At 35.2% G+C, this 17,904-nt stretch overlaps 2 protein-coding genes across 2 annotated transcripts in view; one reads left to right on the top strand and one right to left on the bottom strand.

Annotated features, from left to right (window-relative positions):
- The window catches only part of LOC144447854 (dynein axonemal heavy chain 6-like), a 47,325-nt gene extending 39,852 nt beyond the window's left edge, over nucleotides 1-7,473 (top strand). Inside the window, exons 62-69 of the mRNA XM_078137972.1 lie at nucleotides 235-321; nucleotides 686-871; nucleotides 1,246-1,306; nucleotides 1,615-1,778; nucleotides 2,528-2,533; nucleotides 3,522-3,596; nucleotides 5,635-5,857; nucleotides 6,494-7,473. Of these exons, the coding sequence (XP_077994098.1) occupies nucleotides 235-321; nucleotides 686-871; nucleotides 1,246-1,306; nucleotides 1,615-1,778; nucleotides 2,528-2,533; nucleotides 3,522-3,596; nucleotides 5,635-5,857; nucleotides 6,494-6,597 (906 nt within the window). The 3' untranslated portion in view covers nucleotides 6,598-7,473. The remainder of the gene's footprint in view (nucleotides 1-234; nucleotides 322-685; nucleotides 872-1,245; nucleotides 1,307-1,614; nucleotides 1,779-2,527; nucleotides 2,534-3,521; nucleotides 3,597-5,634; nucleotides 5,858-6,493) is intronic.
- A 62-nt stretch (nucleotides 7,474-7,535) lies between these two features.
- LOC144447855 (uncharacterized) lies at nucleotides 7,536-16,585 on the bottom strand. Its single transcript, XM_078137973.1, has 6 exons — nucleotides 16,511-16,585; nucleotides 13,121-13,728; nucleotides 11,599-11,803; nucleotides 11,071-11,172; nucleotides 10,548-10,652; nucleotides 7,536-8,780 (listed from the first exon to the last, which is right to left on the bottom strand). The coding sequence occupies exons 2-6, from the start codon at nucleotides 13,708-13,710 to the stop codon at nucleotides 8,481-8,483; spliced, it is 1,302 nt and encodes a 433-aa protein (XP_077994099.1). The 5' UTR covers nucleotides 13,711-13,728; nucleotides 16,511-16,585; the 3' UTR covers nucleotides 7,536-8,480.
- Nucleotides 16,586-17,904: the final 1,319 nt, after the last annotated feature.

Here is a 17,904-nt window from a genome sequence, read left to right as displayed (position 1 = left end):
CAACAAGCAAATGACATCTGCTCCACATACACACTGGCTCTAAAGTACTAAATAAAAAGAACAGTAACTGTCATAAATAGTAGACTGCGTGACAGGTTTAAAAATTCACATCATCACACCACTTTAGACAAAGTGTCCTGACCAGAAAAAATTCTTTTTTTGTTCTGCCTAATCTTAAGCTGTAATAATTTGAATGTTAATTTAATTGTTGATGCTATTCATTTTACCCCACAGCCTGATAGCAAAGGTCGTATCAACTCTCTTACCACTGTACTGTCACAAGAAGTGGAGCGATTCAATAAACTACTGAGAGTCATCAAGGTACGTTTAATTACCATCATCTAATAGTCCATGTCATTGATTTACCATACAACAAATATACTGACTTTGTACACATCTAAGAACCAGCTCAGGAATTGATGTATGGATCATTTATTTAAAATATGGACTAAGCAAAGTTTTATATAAGTTGGTGAGTATCAATGGAGGAAAATTACTATGTACAAAAAATTAGCAGTATTTGACACCATACTTCTGCACTTAGCCACAACATTACAATTAATATCATGAAACATGAACAAAATGTCGTCTGGCACAACACAAAGTAAAGGTGTTATATGTAGTAAGTAAAGGTGAATTATTGGTGAATTGATTAAAATTGATTTTCAATTTATCCCCTGTACAGAGTTCTCTGAATACAATCAAGAAAGCTATCAAGGGTCTGGTAGTCATGTCTGAAGAGTTAGAAAGAGTGTACACCAGTTTCCTTAACAACCAGGTTCCTGATTTGTGGGCTAAAGCAGCTTACCCTTCACTCAAACCACTTGCTGGATGGGTTAAAGATTTGGTTCTTAGAGTAGGATTCATCAATGTAAGTATCTAGGACATTGTATCAAAACAACCCAATAATACTGGCACAGTATAACACATCAACAGTATATTTGTAATTGTAATCATGTGTACATAATACATTATATATTTTTAGTCATATTGAGTACCTTGCTGTGAATTTCTGTATATAAATATGTGAGGGGACAGGTCCAGACTAGCTGTAAGCTATTTCCTGACTCCCTATTTACCCACTTTTATATTTATTTTGGGGTAAATAAACAGATAATAATATTTACAGTGTAAAGCAACAAAATATGATCAGTTATAAGATATTAATATCAAACAGTTGATTTCATTTTTTCCTGAAATCTCATTGGAGTACAAACTGATCTTTTGTGTTGTCTTTCCTACCAGCATTGGATCACACATGGAGCACCCAAGTCATTCTGGCTGTCAGGATTTTACTTCCCACAAGGTAAAAAAAAACACCCCTAAAATTCTTCACAAAGGAATAGTTCATTATGTAGATTGTAGGTGTGTGTTAGTTGATTTTTAGTTATCATTTAAAGTGTAGCAATAGAGACAGAAATTTTGGATGTGAAACATAAAATCAGTCTTTTGTGGAGGAACGTCAATAACGGACATTTTGAGCAAAAACTCTATGTCAATGTATATGGCTAGCTAGCATAGTTTTTGAAAATTCATAAGTTCATTTTTATCTGTATGTGATTACTAAACGATGTGAAATACACATTTTGAATTACTGACTATTTACCTTTTCAGGTTTCCTGACTGGTACACTACAGAACCATGCCCGTAAATATGACTACCCTATCGATGCTTTGAGTTTCCATTTCCATGTGCTACCACATTATAGAGATCAGAATGAAGTGGCTGTACAACAACAACATTTAGGATTTGGTGAAACCATGGAGGTCGATAAAGAGGTAAGCAAGTCTCCATGTTAATAGTTTCTTTTTTTTTAAACTCAAAATGTATTTTTTAGCAGGAAATTTCATTTAAAGGAATCTATTTACCAATCTCGTTTAAGAGTCATTTGAACATTGCAGAATGTTTCATCTCATTCTGATGATATTTTGATGGATATAAAGTCTACAAGATATTTTCAGATATCAATTTTTTATTTTTGTTCATTTTTCATTATACATGTTGTAAGAAAATGAAGTTAATGGAAAACATATTTTGGATCACTGTGATTGCTGCAACTACATGTGTATACAGTTTTGCCGACAACTGACAGCAATGTTTTCAAAACGTATTTAAATGAATTTTGATATATAGGAATCAAGTGAAGAAAGTAACAAAACAAATCTAGTGTACATTTATTTCATTGTTAATGTATTGTTAATTTCTGAACAGTGTTTTCCAATGTATTCTATATATATTGATGTGGTTGTGTGTGTATAATTATGTATGTATGGTATACATGTCAAGCTATTCAGATTGTTCAACTCATCCCATTATCATTTATTTCTAATACTAGAAGAAGAAAAAGGATAGGGAAGAAAAGACAGATACAGAGACAGAAACTGTTGAGAGTTCACACTGCTTTTGTAGACATTTTTATCTAGAAAATGACGTAAGTAGATTAGGTATAGGTAGACAGTAGATGTCATGTTGTATGGTAGGTTATATATTAGTTATTATGCTAGACAGGTCTAGTGTAGACTGGAAGAAACAGGTGAGTATAGGTTTACTCTAACTGATGTAACAGGTCAGTACAGGAATTTATTACCCTTTGTAGTATAAGGTAATAATGTTTTCAAATTGTGTAGGTAGTTTAGAAAAGAATCAGGTGAGACCAATAAACATTACAGGAGGTATAGATATGGATACATGTATAGGAGAGGGCATTACAGGAATTTATTACCCATGCATAAGGTAATGATAAAATACATACTAGATAAGTTGAAAGTGCGTAAGAGAAAACAGATGTATTCAAACATATGGGTAGATAGAGAGTGTCAGACAAACACTGCAGGCATTCAGTAACTTTAGTCTAGTGAAATGATCTGAGGGCGGTTACTATGTATGTATGTACATTAGCACTTCTACCAGGGTTTGATAGTAGCGTGTCTGTCTGTGCATAGTCCAAGGACTGTGATATGTGTTTTGTTGTTTCTAACTCATTTGGATTACAGGTTGATCAGTATATCTCAAGACATGGTCTATGTTAGCTTGCTAGCACGACAGCTATAGGAATACAACATATAGACCACTGATGGCTATCAGATGATGTGTTGACTGTACACTACCATCAGATCTAAGAGATAAATACTTTGAGGCAGACTTTTATAGCTATGAAAGACACAATGACTCCACAAGGATTTCTACCGGGATAGAAACAGTCAACATTGTGATGTCATATAGCAGTATTAACCTAAAATCTGTGCTTTTGGTAATTGACACACCAAGTTTATCATAAACTATCAGGTTTTTCTCAACAACAACACTTTGATCATTACATCAAGAAAATGCAGTATTTATAGTATATACCTCAGATCTGTGGACAGTGTACAGTCTCCATAGTCGCATGAATGCACAGTTTCACAGCCATGTATTGCTTTCCCTTGCCATCTTTGACACAACTCACCGAGCCTTGACCCCTGACCTTCATCTCACCTGGTATCTTTTGCCATTTCCTTCCTGTCACTACACTACTGTTATAGAATCGAAAGAAAGGATCAGATAAAGATAGACCTAGCTCTAGTTTCAGTACGGTTGAATGTGAATTAGATCGCAACGTGAGTATATGACCTGTGTAGACCGGTAACACATCGGTAATCTACAACCAAACCACTCACCCCTGCTGTGCATGCCAAGTGTGAACAAGCACCATATTGCTAAACAGCAAATAACCTAACCACTCAACTAACGTTTGTATTTGTGTGATGTGTGTTTTCATCTAAAAAAAAAAGAAAAAAGAAAATAAAAACATTATTGTGTTTGTGGTTTCAAACTTACCAATGTAGTATACACCACAGAAGACTTCCCATACAGTGTGTTATAGATTAGTGTGTATTTACTTACAGCATGTAAACATGCCAAAATAGAAATATGGGAACCTATTATCCAAAAGTGAACCTTAAGGGTGATATTTTCATGCATGAAATGTATGTGTACCATGGGGTAGCATGATTCATTCATTCACTATAAAAATCATCAGGCCCTTGATAATGGTGTTGTTTTACTCATAGCTAAGATATCTATAATCACGTTTTAAGTTTTCTGTTGGATTGATGTATCTTAAACTCAAGGTTTGTGACATGTGGGTGATTATGGTAAAAGGGGTTGCATGGTGGTTTTTTTACTGTTTGGTGGTGAAGGTTGTCATGGAAACAGATTGACTGTTGGTAGTGGTGGTGGTGGAAGTATTTGATTATTATGAAATCTTTATAATAGTGTGTATTTTGCCTAATTTATGTCAAGATTAAGATTTTAGTTGTAATCACTTTCAAACTTTACAAAAAGAAAAAAATACGTACTCATTTGTTTTACTTGTAAATGACATCAACTTTTTGTGTGTGTATTGTACTATCCATTTCACTATTATTATGGTTCATTTACATACCAATATTTTACCCCCACCCCAAAAGTGGGAATATGACTTGATTGCTTTATTTACTACTATTTCCTTCATATATTGTTATTTGTTTTTCCGAGAGTGAGTGCCTTTCCAAACGAAAAAGCACTCGCACTCGGAACAATATATGACAGACATAGAGGTAAATCAAGTAGTCAAGTCATATTCCTACATCAGATTTCCTCCACCCCAAAGTTATCAATATAACCTTCTCCTCAAAGATTCTGTTGAGATCATTATAAAATCTTCTACAATGGAAACTAACACTGCCTTGGGTCTTGAAGCTAATTTATGAACGGTTCAATCAAATAGTTTCCTTAGATTTAGCATTCTATGAAATAAACAAAAACCAACACTATCCATAAATTGTATATCAAAACAACATACATGTGTGTTGTATACACAGTGTTTATGAATGTAGGGGACTAGACTGTAAGTTACATTGTGTCGCTCTGACCTCACCGGCCTGCTCTATGAAAAGGGGTGTTACCAGTGGCTAGTGCTGGAAACCCCAGGACCTACTTTGACCAAAAATCAATATCCTATTTTAGATCATTAAAGTTTAGACCTCAATTCATTTTCCTTATGAGGCAACATTTTGGGGCAATTAATCGCAGTTGTGATTTGGTACCGGACGATGGACCCCATTTTAGACCAGCTCAAAAAAAAACACGCCCCCTCAAAGGGCGGCACATATACGTATACTCAAATAAGGGGAGTAGCCCCCACCCTCCCCCCAGTAACATTGTTTTGACTTTGGAGGCATCAGAGTTTCAACTGACATCGGTAAAGGTAGTACATTTTGTTGCCAACCAACAATGCAATAAGTAGGTTTTTAGAGTTTAGTAGCATGATCAGGGAGCATGGGAGGGGATGACCTTTGACATAACCAACCCCATACATACAGAGATACATTAAGTGGATTGATCTCTTCAGTTTTAATGGCTATTTTTTTGTAACCGTGTATGTTGTTGTGTGATATATATTTGAAATGATGCACTGACCATACTTTTAATACTCACTCAGCACTTTGCACTCAGTAACCATGGTAACACTGATATTAAACACCTTAACAAATTCAAAGTAAGCCACTGACAGAATTGTGGCTTGAATGTTGTTGGTTTGTTCTAACGTGTGTAATTAATAACACCAAATGACAAAACTTTATCGACTAATAAAAAGTTCAATCCTACCTACAGATTTCTAGTCCAGACGATGGTGTACTTGTACATGGACTTTTTATGGATTGTGGGCGTTGGGATGACGAGAACATGATGTTGGCAGATGCTTATTCGGGTGAAATGAACCCACCGTTACCAGTTATGCACATGCAACCTAAAATGAATTTCACTCCTGATAAGTCGGATTATATCAGTCCACTCTACAAGACTGGATTACGTGCTGGTGTCCTCTCCACTACAGGTAAACAAAGTTGTTGACTACAAGAATATATGCATATAGTGTAGTGACTGACTTTCTATGATAGTAACACAAACCATCCTTGGGTCTTCGTAAAATACATTATACAGAGATTTTTTGCTGAGTTAGTCACGAGTGTTGAAGTTCATCAGAACACCCATGACTATCAACGGTTGTTACTTATCAAATTGCTAATTATATATTTGAAATCATAGAATGAATGCAGTTATTTTAAGTGTGCAGTAATAGATACAATAACTGACTACACATAAATGAAAGAAAACAATACAAAAACTGAGGTAAAATGGAAGCCAAATTGACACATACGACTTACCCAAAAACCATGAGTTAGTTCACTGTAGTTGGTTCCAGTTTGAAATGGAAGGCTAGTTTTTCTACTCAATATTCCCACTTCTAGTCCTGTACTAGCCAATATGCAATGTTTAGTATTTCACAGATTTGTGAACTAATGCACACAATACAGACCATGTAACAAGATTGGTCAATCTACATGCTTTCTTTAACCATACTTTTGATTGGCTAATATTCTGAGAAATGAACTTTATGATTCAACTTGTACATTGTAAGAACTATACCCTGTAATTTGTGAATAATTTCTGTTGATCATTTCCTTTCCAGGTCATTCCACTAACTTTGTTGTTGCTGTCCATTTGCCATCACCCAAACCACAAAACTATTGGATTTCCATGGGAACAGCATTGCTGTGTCAACTGAATGAATAAACTGACAATTTTCACACGTGTGGGATTTTCTGACGGACTTGTAAATAATTTTTTTCATATGTAATTTGACTATCACTATTTGTGTTGTGATAAACTATTACAAACTACTTAATACAGTGTAATGATATTTTTGGAGACATTTTGAACATTGAGTGTTACATTTATGTGTGATATATTGAACACTCAGATCCGTCCCAGGGATAGAATTATTCCTGATTTCAAAAATCCAGCCTTGATGGAATTTACATAGACTTTCTTTTCATACCTGATCAATGTCTATTTCACAGTGACAATTGATGGGATATCACAGCGCCCTCACACTGTAGATCATGATGAGTCTCAGACCTTTCAAAGTTTTAACCAAGCCATGAACAAAAAGACTGCTGTAAATTATTTTTGTCTCGCTATATTTATAACCCAACTGTCTGTATAATGCATGAATAAGGAAACTTACCGTCCAATAGTTTAAAACTATCCATTTTTACAATCTCCAGAATACAAATCTGTGTACTTCTTTTTTTCAGTTTGTATCCCTTCTTTAAAGTTGCCTAACAAAAATATAAACATTGCAATCTATCCAGTAAATATGTGTGGATATGTTGTTGACTTTTTTGAGAAAATTTTGAAATTTAATTTTGCATCGTGTGTAGATTGTATTATTATCACAAGAATTTCATTACATTCAAATATCACAAATGTATATCTTGTAGAAATAATTCTTTATATATTTACTTATTCTCAATAGCCACACGATATTGCTTTTGTTTTTCAAACACATTTTTATTGCGTGTAATAAGCCTCCCTATTCAACCTGTATAATTGATGAATTGTAAATCTGAAATGTACATTATTTTCCTCAAAAATGAAAATAAAACATATAACTGAAAATTCTTAACTGTGTGGTATTTAGTAGCCATATTAATGTATCATAAACTTTTCAATTTCCAACAAACAGTTTTAGAAAACCATGTCTAAAGTTCGTCCTTTCACCAAGGACTTCATTGATTCAACAGACTGAAGTAATTACTATGCAGTCTGCTCATGAAATCCTCAGTGAATGGAAGAAAGCTTTAGACACAGCTTTCTAAAACTGTGCGTGTTGGAAGTGAAAAGTTTGTATGACACTAATATGACTGAACATGTAATGTACCATTGGTGTTGTCCATATGAATTCCCTGCATTTGGTTTTCTGTCCAAAATTGAAATAATTCCAATATGTTTTTTAGAGAAACAACATATTACTGTAGAATTTTGTGTACAATAGAACTTGTTTTTGATGTGATATTTCCTTCTGCAATTGAAATATCTATTTCTAGACAAACATAACGCCAAAATGTTCACAGTATATCTTGGAAAGTTCTTGAGAAATATGTGTAATGCTGTTTTTGTTTCATGGTTCACATTGTCATCTATAACTAAGATCCCTGTTTCTGATTGGTCACTGTACAGGTGTACATATGTATCAGCCAATCAACACTAAGGATATCTTGTACAGTCCTATTTTGTGTACATTGTATATCTCTAATTTGATGAAATCATACAATGAGACAGGTACAGCAACTGCATGACAGAATACAGTTACAGGTACAGGTCTGTGATTGGTGAAATGGACACTAAATATTGCTGATGTTATGATATTGACCAATCAGAATAAGTCTTAACACAAAGAAAATTTAAGCAAGACTTAAATCGCGCATTACTTGGACAAGTGTTGCAATTGGTTGACTGGACAGCTTGGGCTATATATAGATATGGTAATGTTGTCCAATCAGAAAGCTAGCATTAAGTCGCACCCTATTTGAAGATATGTACATTAACCAGTGATTGGCTATACAGTCACCATTAGCTAACCAATCCTGATAAATCTTTCAAGTTCCAACCTCCTACGACTTCAGTATCACAATTCCTTTCTTGAGAACTTTACCATCGTTCTTTTCAAGCAAGACAGGCCAAACAAAATGACCTATTTCAGTCCCATTGTCTGGAGTTTGTTGAAGTCTACATGAGACATCAGGTTGGTGTTTGTCGTTGTCATAGCAACGGGCGTCAGCTTCAATGACAAGTGGAGGAAACTCAATGTTCAGTTGCCATGACACCCTACAACAACAACTGATGTATTTTTTCATGATGTCATTTTCTGTGAGATTGGAACTAAACTCTTCTTCAATCCAATCCATAATTCCCTGGTAAAAAGAAAGAAAGAAGTACTAGGTCAAGATCCCTGTGTACTTCACATATTATATATTCATATGACCTTTGACATGGGGGGGGGGCATTACAAACCTATAGATGTAACTGAGTTATGTTTTATCAAAGTATGGCAACAGATATTAAGTTCGATATTTTCCGATCATTACACAAAAAATAGGCCTGGTTTGTTTGTTTTTTTAAAAGAAGAAAACACTAGCTACCATTTAAATTCTGGAAAAAGACAAAAAATTTGAGTCAGATTTGTTGACAAGTTTTTGTAAGTTTTCTGAATGACAAGAAATACAAGCAATAAAACTAGATGTCAAGAGAATTTCAGAATATTGTAGGGTATATTAATAAATAAAACTAAATTTCATGAGAATTTCAGAATATTGTAGGGTATGTTAATAAATAAAATATGAGTAAAATGGTATACAATTTCTTGAAAAGCTTGCTGGTGTACTAGACTAGTCAAGATAAGGGTCAAGCCATCCTTTGTACTCCTTAGATTAGCTATTAGTTGTCAAAGACATACAACCTCTTTCTTCATAGTACATTCCTTTATACTACTATTGTCATTGATGGTTTCGACACATAAACTTTACACTAAATTTAAAAATTCAATACTGCATTCTAAACGTAATGTCATGAAACAACAATGACACATTAGTTGTCATGGAAACAAGGAAATGTCAATTTGATATCCCTTCCCTTTTACCATGACAAATGATTTACACGTCGTACAAACTTCCCCTTCTGCAATCCTACTAAAGAAGTCACCAATAATTACTTCCTTATTGAAAATATCACTGTTTATTTTATTGTTGAAATCACTGTATCTGAACTCAAATCACTGTATCTGTACTCAAATCACTGTATCTGTACTCAAATCAAAGCCTCATGGTTTGAGAAAATAAAGGAATTCTTTTCTACGGCAAGTTTCATCAATTTCAAATCCAATAATATCATGAATTCCTTTATACAAGTGTCTCTTTATTTGCTTAAAAAAACTGTTTAAAGTCAAAAGACAGCATTTGGAAATATAGAAACAATTTTTTTTGAGGTTTCTGTTAATTTTATCATTTTTATACAAAAAACTTATTAGACGTTAGAATATATTATATTCTCGTGGAAAATAATGTTAGGATGTGCATATGAAAAGTTTCCATCATTTTGTCAGTAAATTGGTTTATTATTTGGGAATAATTGTACAAGTATGACATTAGTTCAATTATACCGTGCATGAGCTAGGTTCAACAAAAAATATGGAATATATACTCTGGTCATTCTATGTCATAACAATGCACATCTATTTCACGGCAACGTATCTGTACGTCATTTGTTCTGCTGTGTTCGAAATATGAACCAAAACATTAAAAATTGCCATTACTTTCCCTGATTTTCTTTGATATTACTGGCACCAGTATAATCATGTTATTCTACAATATTTTTTTTCATTCAGTCGGAAAATACTTGTGACCTAAGGGTTGTCACTACTCCTCTTTTGACTCGCATTGACAAAAGGCCCCTCAGGTCACTCGTATTTTCCTTGGCTGAATGAAGAAAAATATTGGGGAATAATATCTAATTGTTACCTCCTTAATCTTGGTATGGTTAATGTTGGCTAAGCAGTTGTTAGATGCAAATGAAAAGCTGTTTACTGATTGGTCAATTTAGAGCTGGCCATGTCTTCATCAACCAATGTAATAACATTTTACAAATGTTCTTTGAAGATATGATGTAAATAATAAATGACTCACCATTTCCAGTTCTTGCAATGGCCATGAGTTTGTGTTACCTTTCAAAAAAGCAGACATCTCTTTCTTGAGTGACTCTGGTAAGATACTGGGATCAGCCCTCACATCCTGTCAGAAAAAAATGTGTTTTTGTTAAAGCAATAAGCAGGCAAAGTCTGCTGATGGAATATTCTCCACTAATTTACCAGGAGTGGCTATTAGTTGGTAAAATCTACAAGAGTTTCATACCCTGTACTTTATAGACGAACAGATAAGGATAAGGCCTAAAAAAATTGTTGGTTCCAGTTACCTGACCGATGTATGTATGTATGTATGTATGTACGTGTGTGTGTATGTTTTGTCTTTGTTGTTTTTTGTGTTTAACAACGCTGAGACACATTCCTGCTTCTAAGTTGTTTTGGTTAATAAAGTATTCTAAATCATAATATGAGGATTATTATTAGTGATAGAGTCTCCATTGTGAATAGACTAAAGTTGAAATGGAGCTGCCAAAAATTGACAAATTATAAATTATTGAAAGACTTACTGTTGATTCCATTTCCTGAGATGGAGATCCTGGGTATAACAATAAGTGTGCAAATCGACTTTTTAACTTCTCCATGTGATCTTTAGCAAGTTGAAATGACACCTGAAGTTGACAAAAAATGCAACATCAATTTTTTGTTACGATCTTAAATTTTCAAACTCAAAAGCAAAGTTCCTCTGCAGATTACAAAAACCCTAACTAGAGTTTTTAGTGCATCATCAGATGGCAACATTAGCAAATACAAGTATATGATATAAATATATCTGGATATTGTTTACCATTTACTATCATGTTTACAAATTTCAAATTTATATAATTTCTTTCACTAAAACACTGAGCACATATTTGTTGAAAACACACTGAAAACCTAAAATGTCCAAGAGTTTGCACAACTTCCAGATTAGTCTTTAAGTGAATTTAATTTGTATATCGAGCAGAAGAATTGGTGATATACAGGCTATCTAAGTTATAGAGAAAATGTACCGTATTTTAAGTTTTTGTCTTGTATGTATTATTAAAATTACTTACCACAAACAGATCATTAAGAAACTCATTTGAATCTGTGCTAATTCCTTCACCAGTCTCAATATCACTCCCAAGCTCCTTCAAAGCATTACTTTTTTCGTTATTTTCAAGTTGCCAGAACATTGAAATAAGATTCCCAATTCTTTTTGAATGTTCTTCAGCTGCCTTATTCTTTTCTTCGTCGTTGGCCGTTGTGATTTCTTGATATCTTTAAAATAAAGTATTAAAAAGAAAATGAGTCTTTCTAGCTCTGGAAATAGTGCTCCGGGATCACGATGCCTCAGAGTGCCAGATGTATAAGTTTCCATAGCTACACCCGAGTTTTTGCATTTCTACATTGTATTCGTTGAGGGCGCTCCAACTCGTGACCCGAGTTGACCTTTTACACTGCGGGGCTTTGGTACATGGTATGTTTGACATTTGGCACTGCTATCCTCAAAACACTTCACAGACAATAGATCAACCTATTACGTGCAAGAAGTGACCATTTCGGCTGATGCAATTAATGATTGATCTAACTCGACCTAATTTATGTTGATAGGATTGTAGGAATTTGGTCTATAATTTATTCCAAAGATAAACGCAAAAAAATAACAGACCGGCATTGTCGAGTGGTTGTTTATGGCTTGTGACTAGACTGCTTGTTATGTGTACACTTTTCAAGTCATTAATTAACAACGGAATACATCGTCACCAGCGATATGCTACGTACAGCATGCATGTATGTATGTATGTATGTATGTGTGTGTATGTATGTATGTATGTATGTATGTATGTACAGATAGAATAGAAGTACACAGGGGCGGGTACTAACATGGCCAAACTTAGTCCTGTTTGCAGACGGAATAAGTCGTCCCTCCAGTGTTGAACGAAACGCCTTGCACTGTACACTGACATTTGTTATACTAGTATAATAACGTCAATATTGGCTTCAGCAAGCAGGACTAGGCCACACTAGTCAGATAGCAGTGCTATTGTACACAGAGTGCATAGTACATAGAGGTGTCCGATCTTACACGGAAGTATGTTTTTATTAATCAATTTTTAAACAATGACAAGGGCTAACAATGTAGTTATGTAGTTTGTGATTTATGCTACTTTATAACTTTTAAAAAAAAACAATGCAAGATACGAACTAGATTTATTATGTCGCTAAACTTTGATTGCAAAACTGGTATATACCAGATGCCGACAATTTACATTGTACAGTAATATACAAGAGTACATACATACACAATAGCAGCGAGTCAACAAGTTACTTCATATTGTTCAACTGTACGTTTGCCGACCCCAAAATAAAAAATAAATAAAATTGTTTGCCCAGTACATGTACAACCATCTCAAGGCCGTCCTGTCTGGTTCACTCCATTATGTTTTGAGTATAATGCGATCATATACTAGGCATGGGACACGTTCCAGTGATTTAAAGTAGCGGCGCCCTTGCTTGCGCTAAATTTGGAAACATGCGACCTAGCAACGCCCCATAGACCACAAATAACTACGTGAAATAAGAGAAACTACTTACCGTGCGAAGAGTTGTTTGTTTTGGTCATTTAATTTTCCGGCAATTCCTTGAATTTGGGTCAATTGTTGCTGCATTCCCGCAAGTTTTTTCTTTAATTCCTCGTTCTCACCCAGCAGTTCGCTATCTTCGTGTCCATTTTGTAGTTCGTGTTCCCTCTCTTGATCAACAGTAGCTAATTTATCTTGCAGTTGTTTATTTTCTAAACGAAGTCTGTTCAATTCGCCAGTAAGTTCGAATTCCCTATCATTTTCCTGTGATAACGATCTCTGTAGCAAACTAATGGCTTCCGTAACAAGCGAGTTTGAACTACTAGCAGTACCCCTTTCGGACGCAACGAGTTTACCCGACTCCCGATTTTGTCGCTTTGGTTTGGGTCGTGGTGCTGGTTTTGGCTGTGTTGTTGGACGATCGTTTGTCTTTTGACCGTATAATGGTTGCTGGATTTCTGTCGGCGACGGTAAACTTCCGTCGCTAATCTTTCTGTAGCTCTCACCTGGCAAGCTATCCATTGTTGGACTCGTTGGGGAATTGGGTGGCGGAGTGTTGTCGAACTTCGCGTTTCCCTTGCTCCTCTTGAATACAGAAAACATACCTGTAGCTCCTGGGACCTACACGGAAACGGAATATAAATTATGACGAATGCTGTCAGTATACAATTCAGCCAAACTAGTTAGGTGAGTTTGCGCAACCAAAGACAGCTTATTCGAAATAAGCCATGGCGGACTGGTATTTGGTTTCTGAGAAAAATACCCTATTTTTCTGCGTTCCACATACGGCATAACGTTGTTATGGAGAGCGATGGAATCGGGTTTAAGGGTAGCAAATTATTGATAACCAATAGCAACTATTAACTCAGAAGCGATCATGTTCATGACCCGAAGACGATTGACAGAAAATGATGACCGTTCACGAAAGCCGGATTTTCTAGTTAAAACATATGTGTCTGTGTAATTCGGAGGCAGTGCTTTTACATGATAACATGTCGTTTGCTCAATACACATCAGGTCACATCGTTATGGCGTCTGAAATAGTTAGTGTAAATTGCTTACCTGACACAAAAGTAGTTGCAACCGTTCTGAATATATCAATACAAACAAAAGTCTATGCTGTAACCCCGTAGGCTCTTAAGTTCACTTGTAAAACTTCACTATAGACTGCACTTAATTGATCCTACTGAAGTTCTTAAGAGATTTTGGAGAACAGACCCGCATCGTGTTCGGTTAACCTTTAGTGACATTAGCTAGGTCAAAAGTTGAGCTACTGGAGATGCAAATATCATCACTTGTAAGCTTATAATTTATGACACAGAAGCGGTAGTATTAACCACTTATTGATGATCAAAAAACAGCTTGACGAGTCAGGATCGAAACTTGGTTCTTTGGGTTGATGTAGTATTGAAATGATGTGTAAAAGCGAGGTATTGATGCAAAATAAGAAACCCGTGGGCCATAATTCATTCCACTGAAACTACTCTCGCCCTATTGGAAGCAACCTGTTTAGATGTTACTCAAATGTGGGTATATATGTGAAAGGCGAAATTCAAATGTACCCCAAAGCAAAATTTATCAAATTCTGTTGTGAAAATTAACTGTACGGGCTAAGAGTTGTACAATCGTTGTGAAAATTAACTGAATGGGCTAAGAGTTGTGCAATCATCTTGATATTCAATTGATTCATTTTTGAGACTTGGATTTTGGGAAAATAGTCAATCAACTTTTGAAAAACAAATTGAACGTTGTCTGTTCATCTATGGCGATGACACGCTATTTCGTCGAGCATTTTCCATAAAAAGGAACCTATTCTGCTCATAATGCACGGCGTTTTGTGAGTAGATAACACATGTATAAAATGGCGACTCAAAACGTTCAACCAAAACAAAATACAAAAATAACTGCGACAACAACGGACGGTGAATGACCGAATCAACAGGTGGCTGTAAATACGTTACGACGCCATCTAGCGACGAAGGTTGGATCAGAGGTGTTGGCGTTCGAATTTTGACCGCAAGACTACACACCAAAAAACAACAATAATCCAGACAGTGGGCAAGTCACTTAATACAAACAAGGGATTCTGACAACAAGTCTACTGTCCTCATCACCGTGTCTCAACAGTGAAAAAGAAAGACAAAATTTACGAAATAAGGACAGTAAATAAAACCACAATTCAAACACGACCATGCGTTTGTAGAAATGTTGATCAAATTTGTTTTTCCATTACAATTGAAATTACAATTACCGTATGTTGAACATTTCCTCAAGTTGTGGGGTTTCTCATTCGATTTATAAGTTAGATATCACGTGACTACTTTGGCGGTGTCTATGACTTGGCCGCCGGGTGGGGGGGGGGGTTGTTTAATGATGTTAAGCATCAAACACAGTATAAGAGTAATCCAACCACCTCCCTTTACGCGATGACGAACAATCACATTCTAAATTAAATATAACTTTAACAATAAACAAAACTCAACACATTTCGCAGTGTCGCGGAAGAAATAACAGCACTGATTTGCGAGAATGTACATTTCAAACGTTATTCACAGTGCTAGTGATGTATTGAGGCCGGCCTTCTGTATTATTTTTTCATATAATTGGAATGTGAAGAAATCAAGAACGTAACGTATGTAAACTTAAAAAAATAACAAAACATCAAATAAACAAGTGGAAAATAGAATTAAATAATTAATATTCTACCACACTCAATATTTATTACTGTTCGCAATAACGTAAATATTGTATGAGACCACACTGAAAAATCACTGGTCTCAACAACTTAAAACTCACGACGTGTATAAATAAATGTCCTAATAAGTAGTAAAATTTAGCAACAGTTATATATCATGTTCATTTGACTGGTACATCAATCGTGATACAGGAAGGCGTCGAACGTTTACTGTGCGTACAATGACATGTATTCAATAATGTATGCCTACAGGTATCTCGATCACACTGTACACCTTTTACCTACCGAGCTAGCTATTGTATGAATGATTCTTTGTCTACATGCACACTCGTCTCATTTCAGCTAAGTTCAGAGACAAATTGACGAAACGGAGCCCATAAATTTGACACTTGACTTGAAGTTGAATAATACGTCATACCTACTCTATCGAATACCCAATAATTTACGAATTGTCTTTGAAATTTTTATCCGTGTGTTCATTAATCTATAAAATTACCGTATTGAGGACACTGTATTCTGTATTGACTGCACGCAGTTTACACGTTCGTACCATTCCCTTTCATTGTCTATAAGCAATACAAATAAACTATGACAACAGACTGATAGGTGGCGAGATATTTAGCAACGATGACAAATTTAGCTTTGATAAATTAGACACCTTTTCTGACCATGTATACATAACTACAACGTAACAATAATTTTACCTACCTTTAATTAATTTGTAGACATCAACAATTCAACAATTCAAATCCGACTAGAGATGGATATATTGTCATAATTATCTACAAACTAGATCGAGACACAGTGTACTGAGTCACTGTATGGCCATGTTTTAGCTAGGCGTATTGATAAAGGTTAAACGCCTATCACGTACTATGGGAAGCTATATATAGTAACCAGCCAGCAGATGTCTCACTCATCTCAATAGCTGAATACAGAAAACTGAAAGTTCTAACTGTGACGTCCGTGGAAACGTTAAACTATGATGTCATACTGCCGCCGCGGCTGCTATTGCCCTATCATGTAGCGTCGTATCCTTGAGTAAGATTTGAACCACGAGTGTGTTATAGTCAAACTAGCTGTTAAATCGGGGACCTTGTAGGATAGAGATTGCTTTCGATCCTATGCGCTTACAATGGGCTGCAATGTATTATATACTTCCCTGAGAATTGAGATAGTATATAGAACCTTGTGCCGTTATAGGTCCATACCGGGTACAAACTGCAAAAGCGCTTTATTTAAAAGTAATATCGCCATTAAGCGGAGATACAATATGTATTTGACTTAGTTCTGAAAATTTTGATATCATTATCATTATTGTTTAATGAAATAAATGACATTTGACCATACATGTTTCATACAGGTAAGGCGATAGTTAAAGGTAGACATACCCTGCCTAGTAGTAGCCTTTACTTTACCAGATTTATAGATCATTACATTTAAACGTTAATTACCAATAAATAAAAACGCACGTTCACGTTTTATATGACATGTTGAATATTTCCTAAATTTCGAGTTTTTGTCATATCGATCGCCGTGTACTGTCACAATACACACGCGCTCTGTCATTTCTGTCAAGGCTTCACGCTCTTCGTGTACAGAGCAGACATATCGCAGACGAACAGACAGACGTGACTCAGACATTGACTGAAAAGATACATTACTATTCACACAGCTTCATCCAACAACAGAAAAAAAAACGTGACTTGATGCTTCATGTTCTAGATCTTACATTTACACTTGAATATGCAGAAACAATGTCGCATAGTCGGCTGACCATGAAATAATGTCAAATAAATAGATCTATTATCGCCTATTTAGAAACAATGTGTTTGATTATCAGAAAGCAGTACATGCAAGTCGTGTCTCCTTTATAAAGACAATTGATATACGGTTGAGGGCGCAAGTATCGCGAAAACCTCAAAGAGACAAAGTCAAAGAGATGTCCATCTCTTGTATAATTCTCAACATTGGGGGCGCTTGACAATAATTTTACATGCCGACGCAATATTCGAGTAATATTGAAAAATATTTTTAAAACTTGTTTTCAATACGTGGTTTAAACGCACTACTAAAAATGTTAGTGCAAATTTCCGGTAACG

This window comes from Glandiceps talaboti, chromosome 16 (assembly GCF_964340395.1).
Source record: "Glandiceps talaboti chromosome 16, keGlaTala1.1, whole genome shotgun sequence".
NCBI classification, from domain to species: domain Eukaryota; kingdom Metazoa; phylum Hemichordata; class Enteropneusta; family Spengelidae; genus Glandiceps; species Glandiceps talaboti.
The sequence above is the reverse complement of the archived record's forward strand: the minus strand, read 5'-3'. Positions and strand labels throughout refer to the sequence as shown.

Bases quoted from the DNA above. Each gene is read 5' to 3' on its own strand.
- LOC144447855 (XM_078137973.1), bottom strand. From the start codon at position 13,710: ATGTTTTCTGTATTCAAGAGGAGCAAGGGAAACGCGAAGTTCGACAAC. The intron at 10,653-11,070 runs GTAAGTCTTTCA...TTTTTCTGACAG, and splicing joins CTCAGGAAATGGAATCAACA to GATGTGAGGGCTGATCCCAG. The intron at 8,781-10,547 runs GTGAGTCATTTA...TCTTTTTACCAG, and splicing joins CATTGCAAGAACTGGAAATG to GGAATTATGGATTGGATTGA.